Raw genomic sequence first — 20567 nt, 5'->3', positions numbered from 1 at the left:
CTGTACTGCTCCAAAATCTGACAAATCCCAGATTTTAAATGTGCCATCATAGTTGGGCGCATTTTAAATTGCTGGTCAGAACATCCTCTGCATACCTTTGGCCTCCTTTCTCCTCCTTAAAAAGTCCTCTGTCTTTTTGTAATACTTTGTCAATTTTTTATTGATAATTCTCTGGTCTGGCAACTTGGGACATTTTACTGTGTTAAACACTTCAACTTTGTGCAAAATTTTTGCAGCATTTCCTTTCAGTTTTGCAAAAGGTATGGCAAAAACCCAGTTTAAAACAGCCCTTTGTAAGAACCAAAGGTTTCATTCTGTAGTTGTTTGCCCTTGCTATTTAGAACTGTGTAGAGCTTAGGGTGGGTACAGTACAGAAATGATCACCTTATTGAAGATAAGTTTGCTTTGGAAGGAGGCCAGAGAATGCTCAGCAGGACAATTTCTGCAGTGAAGGGGTTGTCGTCTGAGAAATAATTGAACAGATTAAGCATACACTTGTTGGAGATTGAAGAATGTAAAGCGATATTGTTCAGTCATCCTGAGAGAACTCAAAAGTGCAAATGATGAGAGGCTGTTTACATTCATCAGGAAATCTAGAAGCAGGAGAAGTAGTTTTAGAATAAATAGCTGTCCATTTAAGACAAAACTGAGGAGAAAATTTCTTTTCTTAGGGGATAGTCAATCATTAAAATTCTCTACTCCAGAGCGCTTTGAGTACCGAGTCATTGAGTTTCTTCAAGACTGAGAAGCTTTTTGAACACAGGAGAATAAATGGTAACAACTATCCAAGCGGGACGGGGGGGGGGGAGGGGGAGGGGGCGGGGGAGAGAGAGAGAGAGAGAGAGAGAAATTGGATGGAGCTCTACAGTGGACTAGTGAAATTTCTTATGAACCTCAATGTATGAGGATGGTGTAGTACGAAGCAAAGTGACCCACATCTGAAAGAAATTGGGGAGACATAATGTTACAGTGTTATGTTAACAATAAAGACCTGGACAATGGACTAAATTGGACAGCAGTTTCAAAGAGGTAGCACTGGTATTGTGGGCTGAATGGTCCATGTTGTTGCTCTCTAACCAGGCATAAAAGAAAGCATGAAATCAGATCTTTGAACTCCACTTGCTGCTGATGAAGAGCTTTGCACTCAACAGACCACAATGTGTTATTTATGTCTTTGTGTTTTTGAAATATTTTCAACTTCTATATCCTTTGCTCTAACTTTGACTTCAGGCTCGATTTTTATACATGGACTTCTTTAATTTAAATCAATGTATTTCTCCGGCCAAGTCTTTCAACTGAGTGTAGTGCTACAATTTTATTAATGTTGTCTTGTTGATTATTTGGTCCCTGATATTGAATGCTAGAACAACTGCACAATTCACTACATTAACTTAATGCCCAATGGCTAAAATCCTGTGGAAGTCCTGTGGTAAGCCAAAGCTGAATGGGTAATATTCTCAGCTCTGAGTCAGAAAGTTCTGAGTTAAACATCCAAGGTTAGAATTTCAAATGATACTGCAGAATAATACTAAGCAAGTGCAGCTCTGTTGGAGGTGCTGAGATAGAACTTCATTCTTGGTTGTAGAGATTAAATGCGTAGTAAATCAATGACATAAACAAAATAGTCTGTTACAACCACATACCACATAGCGCAAACTCCAAACATTTTGTCCCTTGGATAAATTCCTAATGATGTTACATTGGGTAATGTAGTTCATGGTAATATTTTTATACAGATTGCAATTCTTCTTATCTCTACACCAATATCTATCCCTCAATGAAAGGAGGTTATCTAGATCAATTTCTCAAACTCAGGTTGGAGGAGCAACAAGTTATATTCCATCTGGGTAGCCTCCAACCTGATGGCATGAACATTGATTTATAGAACTTATGGTAATTGCACTCCCTTTCACCATTCTCCATTCCTGTTTCCCTCTCTCACTTTTTTCTTTACTTGCCCATCAACCCATCTGATGCTCCTCCTCCTTTGCTTTCTTCCATGATCTTCTACTCTCACCTATCAGATTTCCCTCTCCTCCAGCCCTTTACCTATTTCACTAATCAAGCACCCAGCTCTTTACTCCCCCCCCCAGTGTCAACTATCACCTACCATATTGTACTTCTTCCTCCCTTCCCCCCATCTTCTTTTTCTGACTCCTCATATTCTCAGATTCTAAATGCATTTCATTGGCTTTGTATTTGTACTCGGCACAATGACAATAAAGTTGAATCTAATCTAATCTCATCTAATCACCATTGACGCTGAGAGGAATGTGAGAATGTATGATTGGAACATATAGAGGACTTGTCAGGGTGGATGTTTTGGGGTCATATCACTGGGAAAGGAGCATTGTCTCAGGAGAACCTAAACTTCAGATGGGAAGGAATTTCTTCTCTCAGCGGGTTGTGTGTATTTGGAATTCTCTACCATAGACAGTATCATTTGTTATATTTTGAGGCTGAGGAGGACAGATTTTTGGTCTACAGGGGAACGTAGGGCTGGTGGCTAGGGGTGGAGGAAGAGTTAGCCAGCAAAGTAGACCTGGACCAAATATTAAATTAACCATGATCCTCTTGAAGTGGCTCAAGAGGCAGGAAGAGCTGCTCGTTTTCCTTTTTATTTTCTTGTCCAGGTCCTGGCCTTCACGTGCGGCTTAGCTAGTCAGCCCGGCAGAACCGTTTCTACTGACAAAAGAAGTGGCAAAAGCAGTTACTGGCACCTTAAAACCAGTCGGTTTGGGCAGATGGGGTTTATTAGCCATGGTTGGCAGCTCATTTAGGAGAAGGAAATTCTGATCTCAAACCTCAGCGATACACACAAAATTTTAGAGGAATCCAGCAGGCCAGGCAGCATCTATAGAAAAAAAGTACAGTCAATGTTTTGGGCCAAGATCCTTTGGCAGGACCTGGCCTGCTGAGTTCTTCCAGCATTTTGTGTGTGTTGCTTGGATTCCTGACATCTGCCAATTTTCTCTTGTTTGTGATCTCAAACCTCCACTACCATGCGTCTATACCCACTCTTGGGGAAGGCTTTGAGAGTAAACCCTGAGGGAAAATTCTGGAGCTGGAGCCCCTACATTGAGCTCAATGCTGTTTGGCAACTCCTGTGACTCTGCTGGTACCAAACTGTATCAGTCTCTCCTGTTCCTTTCAGTTCATCAGATGCACGAAGAGGTGGGGCTTGCTACGTGGGCAACAGCTTGCTCTCCATATCGTACTGCCCAGGCTTGCATATCTAGACAGCTAGGATGCAATATCCATGGTCAACTCTGACCAACGGAGGTCTTCACCTCACATTGTTGAGATCTGCAGTGGTTTGTTCTTACATATTTGTTCTTATCCATAGGTAAAGCTTCTATGTTGCATAGCTGTATGACCCTCTTCGTCTGATAATATGGATGTAATGTGAACAAAAGCTTAAAAATTAATTCCTGAATCCCAGATTTAGTAGCTTCTCAGTTTAGTTGTCATGATGCTCCAATCCCCAGAGTAATTCCTGGGCCAGATTCAATGAGAACCCAGTGATCTGGAGTCATGCAAAGAATTATTAAATCAATTAGTCTTATTAATGAGGGGAAGCTGGCAATTCCACCAGGGCCCTAATTACTTTGTGGCAAGTTTAAAAATGGAAATTTTTACTGATTTCACTCTGGGCTATCTATTCCATACTGAAGTTGAAAGAGCTCTCTTTAAGCACTTCTTGCAACCACTGTCTAATCTATTCCCAGGCCTTCATGAATTGTGAGTGAACTTCTTAAACCAAGCACTACAGACCTTAAACAGAGAAGGGTTTCTTGGATCTTGTCTGGATATATCTTTGGGGTGACCATGGCAACCAGTACTGCCTCTGGGTTCATATCAGGATTCAGAAAATATAACTTCCTTCAATGAGCAAAAACCTAATGTTCAGAAGCTACTTTCACCTCAACAATAAGCTACCATAGAAACCATAGAAACTACAGCACAGAAACAGGCCTTCTGGCCCTTCTTGGCTGCCTAGTTCCACTGACCTGCACACGGACCATATCCCTCCATACAACTCCCATCCATGTATCTGTCCAATTTATTCTTAAATGTTAATAAAGAACCCGCATTTACCACCTCATCTGGCAGCTCATTCCATACTCCCACCACTCTCTGTGTGAAGAAGCACCCCCTAATGTTCCCTTTAAACTTTTCCCCCCTCACTCTTAACCCATGTCCTCCGGTTTTTTTCTCCCCTTGCCTCAGTGGAAAAAGCCTGCTTGCATTCACTCTATCTATACCCATCATAATTTTATATACCTCTATCAAATCTCCCCTCATTCTTCTACGCTCCAGGGAATAAAGTCCTAATCTATTCAACCTTTCTCTGTAACTGAGTTTCTCAAGTCCCGGCAACATCCTTGTAAACCTTCTCCGCACTCTTTCAACCTTATATATATCCTTCCTGTAATTTGGTGACCAAAACTGAACACAATACTCCAGATTCGGCCTCACCAATGCCTTATACAACCTCATCATAACATTCCAGCTCTTATACTCAATACTTTGATTAATAAAGGCCAATGTACCAAAAGCTCTCTTTACGACCCTATCTACCTGTGACACCACTTTTAGGGAATTTTGTATCTGTATTCCCAGATCCCTCTGTTCTACTGCACTCCTCAGTGCCTTACCATTAACCCTGTATGTTCTACCTTGGTTTGTCCTTCCAACATGCAATACCTCACACTATTCTATATTAAACTCCATCTGCCATTTTTCAGCCCATTTTTCCAGCTGGTCCAAGTCCCTCTGCAGGCTCTGAAAACCTTCCTCACTGTCTACTACACCTCCAATCTTTGTATCATCAGCAAATTTGCTGATCCAATTTAAACATTATCATCCAGATCATTGATATAGATGACAAATAACAATGGACCCAGCACTGATCCCTGTGGCACACCGCTAGTCACAGGCCTCCACTCGGAGAAGCAATTCTCTACTACCACTCTTTGGCTTCTTCCATTGAGCCAATGTCTAATCCAATTTACCACCTCTCCATGTATACCTAGCGACTGAATTTTCCTAACTAACCTCCCATGCGGGACCTTGTCAAAGGCCTTACTGAAATCCATGTAGACAATATCCACTGCCTTCCCTTCATCCACTTTCCTGGTAACCTCCTCGAAAAACTCCAATAGATTGGTCAAACATGACCTACCACGCACAAAGCCATGTTGACTCTCCCTAATAAGTCCCTGTCTATCCAAATGCTTGTAGATTCTGTCTCTTAGTACTCCCTCCAATAACTTACCTACTACCGATGTTAAACTCACCAGCCTATAATTTCCCGGATTACTTTTCGATCCTTTTTTAAACAATGGAACAACATGAGCCACTCTTCAATCCTCCGGCACCTCACCCGTAGACAGCGACATTTTAAATATTTCTGCCAGGGCCCCCGCAATTTCAACACTAGTCTCCTTCAAGGTCCGAGGGAACACTCTGTCAGGTCCCGGGGATTTATCCACTTTAATTTTCCTCAAGACAGCAAGCACCTCCTCCTTTTCAATCTGTACAGTTTCCATGATTTCACTACTTGATTCCCTCAATTCCATAGACTTCATGCCAGTTTCCTTAGTAAATACAGATGCAAAAAACCTATTTAAGATCTCCCCCATTTCCTTTGGTTCCGCACATAGCTGACCACTCTGATCTTCAACAGGCCCAATTTTATCCCTTACAATCCTTTTGCTCTTAATATACCTGTAAAAGCTCTTTGGATTATCTTTCACTTTGACTGCCAAGGCAACCTCATGTCTTCTTTCAGCACTCCTGATTTCTTTCTTAAGTATTTTCTTGCACTTCTTATACTCCTCAAGCACCTGATTTACCCCCTGTTTCCTATACATTTCATACAACTCCCTCTTCTTCTTTATCAGAGTTGCAATATCCCTTGAGAACCAAGGTTCCTTATTCCTATTCAATTTGCCTTTAATCCTGACAGGAACATACAAACTCTGCACTCTCAAAATTTCCCCTTTGAAGGCTTCCCACCTACCAATCACATCTTTGCCAGAGAACAACCTGTCCCAATCCATGCTTTTTAGATCCTTTCTCATTTCTTCAAATTTGGCCTTCTTCCAGTTCAGAACCTTAACTCTAGGACCAGATCTATCCTTGTCCATGATCAAATACGTTAGGTATTTGACTCATGGAGTCATGCAGCAAGGAAACAGGCCATTTGACCTCGTTACCCATGCTCATCATGATGTCCATCTAAACTTGGCTCAGTTGCCCACACTTGGCCCATATCCCTCTCAGCTTTTCCTATCCCATATGGGTTCTACATAAAGCATAGTATAACCACAAACTGGACAGTTTTGAACTCAGTCCAAATGAGCAGCTTTGATTTTCCATTTGCCTCTCCCTTTAATTCACCACTTCACTCCCTCACTAATCATTCAGCCTGCGGCTTCCTGAGCTATTAAAATGAAGTCCAACACATGCATGAGGAACAGCATTTCAATGTGCATTTGGACACGTTGCAGCCTCCAGCAATAAAGTAGTAAATTCTCTGAAAAGATAACTCTCTTCCATTCTGTTTGTATCAGAAATAGCCATATCTGCCGGTCATCTTTTTGGCTCAGTTTTACTACACTCCTGTAGCTAATAAAGTGGCCACTGAGTGTATGCTCATGGTTGTCTTCTGCTCTAGCCTATCCATGTCAAGATTTGACATGTCGTGCATTCAGAGTTGCTCTTCTGCACACCACTGTTGTAATATGTGGTTATATGACTTGGCTTTCTGTCAATTTGAACAAGCCTGGCCATTCTCCTCTGACCTCTTTCATTAACAAGCCATTTTTACCCCTAGACTGCCACTCACTGGATGATATTTTTGCACCACTCTCTATAAATTCTAGAGATGGTTCTGCGTGAAAATCCCAGGAGATCAGCAGTTTCTGAGATGCTGGGTGTCCTGTCCTTTAGACAAGGTGCAGAAGCTGGACTGCCTTAACTTTTTCAGGTAGAATTAAAAGAAACTTCAATAGACTCAAAGAAGAACATGAGAAAATAAAAAAGAGACTGCTAAAATACTTAGCAAATCAGGCAGCATATGTGCAGAGAGAATAAAAAAAAATATTTAACTTGATAGCCTTCTGATAAATGATCATTGACTCTTATTTTCTGCACCAATGGTATCTGAACAGCCCAGTTTCTCTAATTTTAAGATTTCCAGGCTTTACGGTTTTGTTTTGCTTTTAAAGATAATATTCACCATCTTCCAAGCAAATACTTACAGAAAATCAGGAAAAAATCCAGAAAGCTAGGCAGGATCTGTAGAAAGGGAATCAGTTAATTGTTCAAGTCCGTGAATAGTTAGAGGTCAAGTAGGAGGAAATGTTGGGCCTCCTAATGAGTATTAAGTTTCTAGGGCCTGATGGGATTTACTCCAGGTTATTGAAGGAAGCAAAGGATGAGATTACTAGGCCCTTGACTGGTATCTCTGTGTCCTGTCTAGCCACAGGCGAGGTCCTGGAGGACTAGTGAGTAACTAACGTTGTACCTCCATTTAACAAAGGAACAATGGAAGGTCTTGGGAACTATAGACCCATGAGGCTCATGTCAGATGTAAGGAGATTGCTGGAGAAAACTCTAAAGGTAGGATATATGAGCATTTGGAAACCAATGCCCTAATTAGGGCGAGCCAGCATGGCCTGAGCAACTTGATTGAGTTTCTGACAAGGTGACTAGAGAGATTGATGAGGGTGGGGCAGTGGAAGTTGTCTACATGGATTTCAGTAAGCCGTTTGACAAAGTCCCTCAGAGGATGCTAATTCAGAAGATTAAAATGCAAGGGGTCCACGGCAAATAGGTTGTTTGGATTCAGAGCAGGCCTGCTCATAGAAGGCTGAGGGTAGTGGTTGAAAGGACTTATTCAAGCTGGTGGTCTGTAATTAGTGGTGTTCTGTGGGGATCTCTGCTGTTTGTGATTTATATAAATGACCTGGATGAAAATGTAGATGGGTGGGTTAGTAAATTTGCGAATGTTACCAAGATTGCTGATAGTGGATAGTGCAGAAGACTGGCAAAGAGTACAGCATGATATAGATCAGTTGCAGATATGGGTAGAGAGATGGCAGATGGAGTTTAACCCAGATAAAAGTGAGGAGTTGCAACTCGGTAAGGCAAATGCGAGGAGATAGTACGCTGCTCAGGGCAAGATCCTTAACAGTGTTGCTGAGCAGAGAAATCTTGGAATCCAAGTTCATAGCTTGTTGAAAGTGGCAGCAGAGATCGATAAGGTAGATAAGAAGGCTTATGGAATGCTTGCACTTATTAGTTGAGGTATTGAGTTCAAAGTCAAGAGGTTATGTTGCAATTTTATAAAACACTGGTTAGGCCACATTCGGAGTATTATGTACAGTTCTGGTTGCCCCACTACAGGAAGGATGTTGAGGCTTTGGAAAGGGTGCAGAAGATGTTTACTAGGATGTTGCCTGGTTTAGAGGGCATGTGCTAGCAAGAGAGGCTGGATAAACTAGGGTTGTTTTCTCTGGAGTGCCAGAGGCTGAGGGGAGATCTGTTAAAAGTTCGCAAGTTTATGACAGGCATAAATAGAGTGGGCAGGGAATATCTGTTTCCTAGGGTTGAAATGTCTAGTACCGGGTGCATGCATTGAAGGTGAGAGGGGGAAGTTTAAGGGGAATGTAAGGGGAATGCCTGGAATGCACTGCCTGTTATGGTGGAAGAGCCAAATATATTAGAGGCTTTTAAGATAGGCACATTGATGTAAGGACGATGGAGGGATACAGGAGGGATTAGTGTTTGGGTGTTTTTGGTTTGCTTCTTAGCTGGTTCAGCACAACATTGTGGGCCAAATGGCCTTTTCATGTGCTGTACTGTTCCATGTTCTAGGTAAGGCAAGTTTTGCAAGTAAAAGATAAATAATACTGAGAGCGTGAGTTGTGGAATCTTTGAAAGTGAGTCTGTATGCTATGGAAGCAACTAAGAGTTGTGGTGAATGAAATTAAACATTCCAGTTCAGGAGCCTGATGGTTGTAGGGTATTAACTGTTCCTGAACCTGGAGATGAAGGGTCTGACCTGAAATGTCAATTATGTGGCCAGATGAATGGTTTCAACCTGAAAGGTCAACTGTACATTTCCCTCCACAGAAGCTGCTTGACCTGCTGAATTCCTCCAGTACTGTTTTCTTTTGCTCCAGGTTCCGGTATCTACAGACTCCTTTTTTTCCAGTTGTACTATGATTTAGGGTGCATTTCGATATACAGGTTTTTACCTCACAATTAAGGTGGGTATGAGTTTTGGGAGGGAAAACCACTCCACCAACATATTAAATGATGGAAGTGAAACCCATGACCTTCTTACACTAAGAGGGTATTGGTACAAGTTTCCCATCAAACCTTTCCTCTGGTATATCACTTCAAAGAGAGGATGTTGTGCTAGTTGTAAAATGTATGATTCTAAACACTCACTTGTAATAGGATTGAAAAGTATAAAGCACCCTATAAGTTTATTTATGCATAAACACACTTCTCTGTGTGAGATTATTTTCATTTAAGATTGTTACAGGAACAACAATGCAAGGAATAAATACATATGGTTTATCTCCAGCCCAATATTTTTGTCTACATAAAAGATTGTATGAACTTGAGCTGATTATTGTCAAAAATGATACAAGATCCTGCGATAGTATGGCTTGTAATGGCCAAGCATTGCTTCTGATGTTCAATGATTTTTGTCACGCTTTAATGAGTCCCATTTCTTGCCTTGATCTTTCAGCCAGCGCTACACTGTGGCTCCCTACTGAGATACATCATTGTGGCTTCCTCTTATCAGGCTCATAAGCTTTGCTAACACAATAACAGTAACAGCACTATGTTTACCCATTATGGCCTTGATGGCTTGGGGCAGCAATGAGCATTAACGTTCTCCAAAAATGACTACATTCATTTCCGCCTCACATTGACAGCAGATTGTGTTTAAGAGACATTCAGAACTGATAGTTGTCTTGTAAAATAGACACACATAGTTTTTGAATGTGACACCATTGCAAACCCATTCACAGAAATATATGCACCTTATTAATCTGGAAAGAGGATTACAAGTTGAACCTAATGTTGCTGGGAAACAAATGAATAAATGATTAAAATTCTAGGAATTAAGAATACCCAGAAATTGCTCATTGATTTATGCAGCTCAGATGATACCACACTTGGATCTTTGCAGTTGGTGAGATCATTGTTGAGCAAAGTTTAAATCCTGAGGCCTGGGCTCAGGAGTTGTACTTGCAGACACAATAATGATGTACAATAACCTGAGGCTCATAAACCTGAGTTTATATCCCACCAAGGAATTTAAATAGAACAATCTGGTCATTAATAACAGTAACCAACAAAACTCTGAGATGGAGTTCACTCTTGGCCTTCAGAGGATGAAACCTGCATTCTTTATTTGAATGAATAGTATAAAACTAAGTCATTTAGTCCTTCTGTAACTGGCACAGGGAAACAGAAGGAATCAGAATGGGCAGACCACATGCCATTTAATTTGGAGCATCTTTCCAAAAAACACCTAGTGACTCTCGGCCTAAACTGAGGTGTTCCATTGATAATTCATACAAGAACTTGATGTAGTTGTTTTCTTACATGCAGAAATTTCACTTTGCAGAAAATATGCTAGACTTTTCTGTCACATTCACCTGGGATTACAGTATTCTGACCAACTCACAGGGCAAATCCACTAGAGGTACTCTGAACAGAGAACTTAAAACATAAAAACAGTGCTGTACATGAACAGGGCCTACAGCTTACAATGTCTATGCTGAGCATGATGCCAAATTAAACTCATCTACTCTGCCTGAACATGATCCATATCCCTTTATTCCTTGCTTATTTATGTGCCAGGCTTAAGGCCAATTGTACATCATTATTGTATCTGCAGGTACAATAAGGTGGGGTTGGTACGGTGATAGACCTAGTAATCCTCAGGATTTGAGACTCCTGACATCAGGTCAAACATGATCTAGGAAACCACCTCTTGATTCCAAACTCCATTCCTTCCTAAATTGTTGAATCAGTGTATCAGCGGTGTGACATTAACGAGAGGCATAATGGTCCAATGCACTGAATGTACACTTGATAGGGAGCTCAATATCTATTGCCAAAAGGGTGTTGGTAGTACCAGCACTGACAGAGCTGGCCAAGTCTTGAAGGATGTAACAGACAGACTGGGCCTGCAGTAAGCAGCTAGAGAAGCAGCCATCATGAGGGCTAAAGCTACAATCTCATCTTCATCCGCAAAGGTAGCTTTGGCAGAAATGATCACCACCACACTAGGAGGAGCTATTCATCTTTCCTTCGATAATGGGTGATATTAAGATTCACCTTCACTCACCTGCGCCTGGATTTTCTTAGCAGAAATTATCTGATGGAAAGTTACCAAGACTTCCAGAGAAATAACTTAAAATTGGATTCTGCCCAATTTTAAGTTGGGAGATTAGAAGAAGATCAGTTAAGTCTTCCTTTTGCATTGGAAGTTTGAAGGAAAAATGTGACCCAAACAACTCTGAGTAATGATTGGTTCTGTACCTTGGAAGGTGAAATAGATTAGGACATAAACTATATCTTGGCATATTGCTGAGGACCTTTTTCTTTGATCCATACAGGTTAGGGGCACTGAAGGTTCAACTCCAATTTGGGAAGCCATCTTTATTTTGAATGTACAAGCTTCACCAACATAATCATAGAGTTATACAGCATGGAAACAGGCCCTTTGCTTCAACATAAACTTTTATTTACACTAATTCTGCATTCATCTCACTGTTTTTTTCAATTAACATCACAGTCCCATCAACTCTCCTATTTTCTACCACTTTTCTACACACAAGAGGCACACCCAGAAGAAATCCATGCAGTCACAAGGAAAACATGCAAATTCCATACATTAAGCAACTGAAGTCAGTCTAGAGTGAACTCAGGTCTCAGACTTTGTGCAGCAAAGGTTCTACTAGCTGTACTACTGTGCTGTCTTGTGTGTCTGCTGAACTGAAACTGAAAGGTTTGAATTCATGTAGCTGTGTTGGGTGTCAAGTTCAATAAGAGTACTTGAATAGTTTCTATTAAAAAGACTGTGATGTTGGTAGCACTGCAATGTTGTTGAAAACAGAGTAATGTAAGTGTTAAAAGTAACATAATATGACAACGTACAAATCATTTTTAGTATCTTATATACTTACATATATTGTTTCTGCTAAGTCTGAAGAGTGTGCCAACTTGCTTCAACAAATCAAGTACTTAGAAATATAATCACTCTGGCAGTACTGAAAATGAGGCAGTCTATTTTCATCTGGCAAGATACCACAATGACCAAATGGTCCACTTTAACAATGTTCCTCTCAGCTCTGACAGCAGGTCAACTAACAGGATCAGAAGTCTATACATTAATTATAACAAGCTTTCAGGAGATTCTTTGGGGAAGACTCAAGGTCTCCAATTAGTATTTCCATCTCCACTGTACTGATGAAAGTTCACTTGAAATTGACACAGGAAAGCAATAGCGTGCTAGTTGTTTGATGGAAGCATTAATTCCGCTATTGCAACTTATATGTTCGTGTCACAGTGAACATAACTTTGCCATATCAAACATGGAGAAGGCTGTTGACAAACCTGTAGATTTGATATGGAAGTATAAAGCATCGCAATCTCCTTAATGTCTTGTACGGCTTTACAATGTCTTGAGTAAATCTTTTTCAATCACTCACTTATTTTTATTTAGCCTGTCTCAACAACCTTCCAAAACTATTCCTTTCTTATATACTGTAACATCTGCTATAAATTTCACACCTACAATTCCCCATTTCTCTATTTCCCTATTCTATTATCCAGTCACCACTATCTTTTTGAACATCTGACCTTTTTTTACTGTCAGACTTTGAGGAAGTTTGGCTACATGGCTATGCTTCTAAAACTAAATTGTTTTATTTTGCCATAGTGATAACCCATAAAAGGTAAGGTTAAAAATATGGGAAAAGAAACACATTTAGACAGGTTACAGACACACACTAGTTATTTTTAAGACAAATAATAACATTATTCAGATAAGATAGGGCAGAAATTCAAGTGCTGCTCTATGTACTATTACCCTTTGTGGAAGTCTGCTTTTAAAAAATATTGAACATAGAACAGTGCAGCACAGAAATAGGTCATTCACGCCACAGCATCTGTGCCAACCAGTATTCCAAATTAAAATAAACTTATCTGCCTACACTATCTATAATCTCTTCATTCCCTACAAGGACACGTGAAAATGAAGGTTTTCTTTTTCTTCAACCAACTCTTATAATTTTTTTGATACAGTTATCTATTGACAGGATGTCGCATGTCATAGTGTCATACAGTAGTGTGCAAGCACTTGAGTCGAGTATGATATTCTCCTAAGGGGTTGTCTATTGGTGGGTTTGTTTCACCTTTCACAGCTGCCACTTGTTCTCTGTGGCACTGCGGTGACTGCTCTCATGTAGTGCAGTTCCCCCTTGATAAGATTTTTTCCAGATGTATCTATTGAGTGTAATGTCTTCCCAGTTTTTAGATGTAATGTTGAATTTCTTCATGCCAATTTCAATGTTATCTTTGAAGCGTTTCCTATTCCCACCTGGGGCTCAATGGCCTTCCTTCAACTGGGAGTGAAGGATCTGTTTAGGGTGACTTGAGTTATGCATCCTGATGTCATGACCTATCCATTGGAGTTGTTATTGCTTTGTTGTGGTGGAGATGTTGTTCATGTTGGCTTCCTCTAGGATACAGTGTCTGTCCTTCCATCTCATCATCAAAATCTTTCATAGAGATCTCTGGTGGTATTGTTCCATGATTCAGCTCCATACAGGAATGTAGGGAGGACAACTGCTCTGTAGATCAAAAGATTTGTTTGGACCTGTAGGTCACAGTCTTCAAAGATTCTTTTTCTTAATCTTGCATAGTCTCCACTAGCAGTACTTAGGCTGTGGTTGATCTCTGAGTCTATAGAACAGAGTCATATAGCAACTTTCGGCCTAACTTGTCCATAGAACGTCATAGCACATGAACAGGTCCTTCAGCCCAAGATGTTGTGCTGAACTGATTTAGCTAATGATGCCCATTTTAAACTAACCCTTTCTGTTTGTACATGTTCCATATACCTGCATTCTCTGTATATTCATATACCTATCTAAAAATCTCTTAAAGGCGTTTGTTGTATCTGCCTTCATCACCACCCCTGGCCTTGCATTCCAGACACCCACATCTGTGTAAAAAATTGTTCCGCTCACCTCCTTTGCACTTTCACCTTAATGTCTATGGCAATTAAGGTGCCCATTTTAGCATGTTTCTGTGCCTTTGCCTGTGATTGACTTATACCCTCTAAACCTTTCCTATCCATGTACCTGTTCAAATGTCTTTTAAGTGTTACTGTACCTGCCTCAACCACTTCTTCAGGTAGATGGACTTACATATTATCCAGACAAGTAAAGTATAACAAATTTCTTTTTTCAAGGATGTAAATTAACAAAATTTGCTTCTGCATGAAGCTTCAATGTCAATGTTACTGATAGTAGATTAGAAAAAACAAGATCTTATTCAGTTTTTGAATATTAATTTTCACCAGTGTACATATGGTAAATTAGAAGACAAATCTCCAGATCAATATTCTTGGTCTCTAGAAACTTGGCTGCAAGATTACTCTAACTATTAATGTACACAAATTTAAGATGAGGAATTCTATAGGCCCACATTAATACTGGGTGTCTGGCCTACACAACAAAGGTGCATTTCTGTCTAATAGATTTGATAACAGCAATTCACTTACCTTACGGATCCCTCTTCCTAAATCCTCTCCATAATTCGTCCCCAGAATTTCAAATTCCACATTTGGATTTCCACCGTCATCTTTAAATTGCAGAAAGCCGGTCATTCCATTCACTCCTCCCTAGGGGAACATGACATATTTAAAACATGTTTCTAAGAGTTCCAAACCCCAATGAGGAAACATTTGACCATTACGAAACCTAATAAGGAGATCAAAAGTGAGAGTTTCCCCATCACTTTTCATCACAATTCACCAATACTTGGCTGAAGTTGTGGAAGATGATTCAGGGTTTTAAATATTCATCACACCCAATGTAATCCACAAGCTACCTTTTTATGCACTTTATTGTCTGCCTGCACTGAACTTTCTCTGTAACTGTACCTCTTTATTCAGCATTCTGTTATTGTTTTCCCTCAGTACAGTGTTGCAATGAAATGATCTGTTTAGTTGGCATGAAAAACAAAAAAAAAATCACTTTTCCTATGTACATGTGACAATAATAAATCAATTTACCAATTTAGTGATGTAACAAAGTGCATTTTCAATTTTTCAAATAGAGTTACCCTGGAAGCTGAACACATTATTACCAGCCCATCCCTTCATCACGAAACCAGTTACACACCTTCTCCACATATAAAATAGATCTTCATTCCAAATTTCATATATACATCACTTTTGCTATGGTTTTGAAGTTTATTTTCAGGTTTAAGGATTCAAAAACTTTAGCACTTAAAACTTTTAGTAAAATTTCAACAATTACTGAGGAACTACATTAACAATCCTATAAATGAATGAATGATTCTTAAGTTAAATTTTGATTCTGACACCTGTTGGATTAGACAAAGAATGTAACGTTATACTGACGTTAGCTCATTGTCTAGAAGTATTACCTCTCCATTGACCCTGTTGTACTTTGAGCTCTATTTCTGATTTCCAGATCCAGCAACATTTTTATTTTGTTTGGGGTGAGGTAAACAGTGCTTCAACTCCAAACAGATGTATATTACTCCTTCACAGAATCACACAGAACTGGATTTGTCCCATTGGGATAATAGTGATTCTTTGAGTGAACTTTCCAGGTCTTTTTGCTTCACTCTTCTCTCTTACCATTCATTTGCTTCCATTGCAATATCAGGCAGTACCCTCCACTAATATCAGATCAGTTTATAAAAATGTCTTTTCTCCTTATACAGCCACCAGGATATAAAGCATGGAAAAGGGGCTTCTGCCCCACCGGTCTGTGCTGACCAAGGTTCCCATGTAAGCTAGTCCTATTTGTTCATATTCAACTATACCCTTCTAACTCTTTCCTATTCAGGTAACTGTCCAAATGTCATAATCGTACCTGCCTCTATCACTTCCTAAGGCTGCTCACTCCGTTACATTTGGTGTGTAAAAACTGCCGCTCAGGTTTTAAATCTTCCTCCATTCACTTGAAACTTCTGGCTTTTAGCTCTGAACTCACCAATTCACTGTACCTAGACCCTTCATGATTCTATATGGTCACCCCTCGACAACCAATGCCCTAGGGGAAAAGCACAGTCTATCCATCTTCTCTTTATAATTCAAGCCCTCCATTCCCAGTAACATCTCTGTAAATCTGCTTTGCACTCTCTCTAGTTTAATGACATCCTCCTTATGGTAAAATGATATCCTTCCTATAGCATCACTCCTTCATATTTCTGATAATCATTTTTATCTTCATCTTCTGTTTGAAGACCCTTCTTCCAGTGAAAATGTTTACTTCTCATTTGCTCAATTGAGTCTGTGCATGAGTAAAGATATTACTGAACACAAGATGAATGACACCTGGTTTACTGAATGTTCTTAATCAATACTTCGTTGCTCTATATCATCAAGGGATAAGCCCATATTCATTGCTGTTGTACCTTCCTGATGGTCTCTAACATGGAATGTCCACCTTGCCAAGGCTTTGAGTTTTTCCTGATGCAGGTCAAGCTGGCCATACTGTGCCACTTCCGATCCTCCAGCTTCTTGTGAAAAGCATGGGCCAGCAGAACCACAGTGTCATAGATGTAGAGGTTGGTGATCTGTGTGGGTGACAAGACTCAGGATTAATGGTTTTGTGAGCTATGCCAATCCCTCATGGGTTATCCTCAGTATTAAAAATACTAATGATCATGGGAGATTATTTTACACTGGTGGCAGGGTTGCACTAAAATTTGAGGGAAAGGAATCAACATCACAATGGAGGCACAAAAAGCTGCTGAAATACAGATGCTGGAATCTGCAGCTGAAGGAACTCAACAGGTCTCTTCCTAGCTCTTCTTTCAGTTAGTCCTGACCAAGGGTCGACTGTACCTCTTCCTAGAGATGCTGCCTGGCCTGTTGTGTTCACCAGCAACTTTTATGTGTGTTGCTTGAAATTCCAGCATCTGCAGATTTCCTCGTATTTGCGAGGTCAAGCAGCAGCTGTGACAGGAAATGGCCAATCAGTGTTTTGGGTTGAGACCCTTCATGTGGACTGGAAAAGAAGAGAGGAGATGGCTAGGCAAGGGTTAAGGTAATGTCCAGGCAAGGACAGATTATGGATAGTGTGCACTTAACCCAGGTCAGAGAGGCCTTAAAGTAAAGGTCTTTGAAGAGCATAGCTTCCCTTTTGTACAGCAGGAAACTGAAGCTATTTGGCATTGGAGAAAAGATAAGGATGTAATCGAAGGATGTAAGGCATGATCAACAGCGGGATAATTACTTTATGAGCTTCAAAGTATCATCGCTTGTTTGCCTGCAGTTTCCATTGACTTTTAACACCTACGTTATGAATGGTGATTTATCATGCAAATAAAGAATTTGAACCTACCGTTTATCAAACAACCAACATCCTCAGCTGAGTCAATTTTGTATAAAGATGGCATTTCTCTGTTGAAATGTCAGAACAATGTGCAAGAGTAAAGATTGTGTGAATGCGCTTTTTTAAAAATTGAGTTCTTTCAGGCTCCCTGCTTTGCGACCTCCGGTAAGAACATAAATTTCAAAGTTGTATAATTTATACATCTTTGATAATAAATGAACTTTGAATCTTTTAATGAGTCTGAGTTTACAGAGTTCTGATAATTGGCGACCTTATGAGTATAGAGTGGTGAAGGGGAGGGGTGGATGCAAACAATAGGTGGATCCAGGTGAGGAGTGGTGATCTAGGGGAGGGAAAGGGGTATCTGGAGAAGATGTAAAAAAAACTCAACACAAGCAATCTTTACCTCTTAGATAACACAATCCAAAGTAAATACCACACCATTACATCCATCCAAAATCAACCTACTGTTCAGCTCTTTTTAATGCACACAAAAGGCTGGAGGAACTCAGTAGGCCTGGCAGCATCTATGGAAAACAGTAAACAGTCGCTATTTTGGGCTGAGACCCTTCATGGTCCTGATACAGCATTTTTGGTGTATTACTTTGATTTCCAGCAACTGCAGATGTCCTCTTGTTTGTGGTTCAGCTTCTTTTTTAGTGTTTTTCTACTTCAGACTAAGTAATTAGGGTGCTTTTTTTTATGAGAGACTGGATCTCATACCTTAAAACTCTTGGTGTTCAGAGAATACTGATGATCAACAATGGCATTTTGGCAATTTAATTGTAAGAAAATTCACCCTTTTTTCCCCTGATCGTTGGGATAGTAAGACAGTTCAGGAAATAGCCTTACTCATTTGGAAAGCAGTTTAGATGATTAGTTAAATGAGCCTAATATAAAGTTGTTCTTCATTATTGATGAAGGGGTACTGATTATGAGTCACTTAATCGTATCATCCAACCTATTTAAAACCTTATGACCCAAAAGGCTGTATTTTGAGATTGGAATCAATAGGTTGCCATCTATTCTACAATTGAATCAGCAGTTTTAAATTAAATCCAAACTGTAATATTTTGGGATGTACTACAGTATAATCTAGGGCCTACCATTCCATGGTGGGTCTCGCATGCCAGAGAGGAAAAGGTAATGCTGAATTGGTGGTTCCATTGTATGTTCACTAGTTTATTTATGGCTTTGTTGTAGATTACTGGCCTAAGTGTTGGTAAATAGTTAGTTTAGATAATTGCTTGATGGCCAACATAGACATTATGTGTCCTTCTGTGCTATATAACTCTGTACCTCCATAAATAAAGAGCAGTGATAAGACAGCAATGCTGTCATCAAAGCATCGAGTGGTAGGACAAAGGAGGGCTATGGTCTGAGCCTTTCAAATGTCCCTTTGTGACATTATTTTAGATTCAGAACATTAAAGGAAAACAGGTGAACTTCAAAAAGTTTATGATGCATGAAATTTACAACAGGAAAAGGTTTAATGGAATAAAATAGTGTATTTTAAGCAAAATAATTCAAAGTAATTACCTTGCAATCTCATTATTGTGGAACATAAATATTAGAAAATTACTTTTGGAAAGAAAGACATATTTAAATGCATGGCTGTGCTATACTGGGTTGGGTTGTGACCAACAATTATGTGACAACATTAATGGAATACAATATTACAGTCACTTGAAAAACTTGCTGAATTGAACAAGACTTAAAGAGATGAGAAAATTCTGGATTCTCATAGGTATCATGTTGCACTGTAAAGGAAAATAAGGTTAAGGAGTCGAGGAGCATTTGCAGAATTTAGGCCTGGATGGAATCAAATGGTTTCATATTGTTTTCCTCTCAAGGCAGTCCCATTCCCTACACTTCTTGTAAACTATTCTCTCTCATATGTTCATCAACTTCTCCCTAATTGTCCTACCTCTATTATGCATGGGTTATTTACAGTCACTAATTAACGTACCAAGCAGCACATCATTGGATGTGGAAAGAAACCATACCACCTGAGGAGATCATTACAGTCAGATTGAGAACATACAAACATTATATATAGAGCACCAGAGGACAACAATGAACATGGTCCATTAGAGGTGTGTGCAGAATAAACGTTATGCTGATATTTTAGAAAGGATATATCTGGGATGTATAACAAAGATGGATGAGCATAAATACTAGATTTTTGTAAGACTGAAGGAGACAACAAGGAAAGGGAGGGATCTGGAGGAGATTTCAGAAATAGGGAGAGGTTTAGAGGATGGAATCCTACAGGGTGGGAGCAATGCCTTGGCTGTTGGAGATCACAGAGTTGAGGGGGTATATGAGGGTGAGGAAGATTATGGAAGTTGGGTCTGAAGGAAGATACTGAACGGAGGGTTGGGTGGACTGGAGGAACTGAGAGTGAAATGGAGTGGTGAATGGTCTCAGGGAGACTGCTAGCATTTGAAAGGGTTTAGAACTTGGAGGAAATTATAGAGTTAAAGTAGGATGACGTATTGGAGAGACTTAAACATAATGAAAAAAATAATCACTAAGTTTGTTGTGTGAGGATCAACCTAGATTTGTGAATCAAGGTTATTTGGGGAACAGAACTGCTGTTCATTGAAAAGTTAGGCAGTAATTTCTTGAGCTCAAGTCCATGGAGGATGGAAGGTGGAAATTGATTCAAAGAGCTTCAGAAGAACTGAAAGGAAAAGCTTTACTGTGGAATTTAGGAATAATTACACTGTAATGGAGTATTCTTTGATATCCAATGTCTTCTAAACATTGGCATAATTAACTTTTTCCAGTGGGTCTCATGCAATGTTCAATCCATCGACAGCAATAAAAAAACTCCATATTTCTCAGAGGCCACACAACTTTGATGAAATTCTAGGCCATATACAACTTCGCATTTTAAAATTCTTAATTAACTCTCTATTC

At 39.8% G+C, this 20567-nt stretch overlaps 1 protein-coding gene across 2 annotated transcripts in view; it reads right to left on the bottom strand.

The window, feature by feature from the left end:
• grid2 (glutamate receptor, ionotropic, delta 2) overlaps window positions 1-20567 on the bottom strand; it is a 1226075-nt gene that overhangs the window by 287154 nt on the left and 918354 nt on the right. For both annotated transcript variants that reach the window (XM_063046850.1, XM_063046851.1), the window contains exons 7-8: window positions 16720-16881; window positions 14831-14950 (exon numbers count right to left, since the gene is read on the bottom strand). In XM_063046850.1, coding sequence (XP_062902920.1) covers window positions 14831-14950; window positions 16720-16881 — 282 coding nt within the window. The remainder of the gene's footprint in view (window positions 1-14830; window positions 14951-16719; window positions 16882-20567) is intronic.

Source organism: Mobula hypostoma, chromosome 4, assembly GCF_963921235.1.
Source record: "Mobula hypostoma chromosome 4, sMobHyp1.1, whole genome shotgun sequence".
Taxonomy (NCBI): domain Eukaryota; kingdom Metazoa; phylum Chordata; class Chondrichthyes; order Myliobatiformes; family Myliobatidae; genus Mobula; species Mobula hypostoma.
This window is presented reverse-complemented; position numbering and strand designations above follow the sequence as displayed.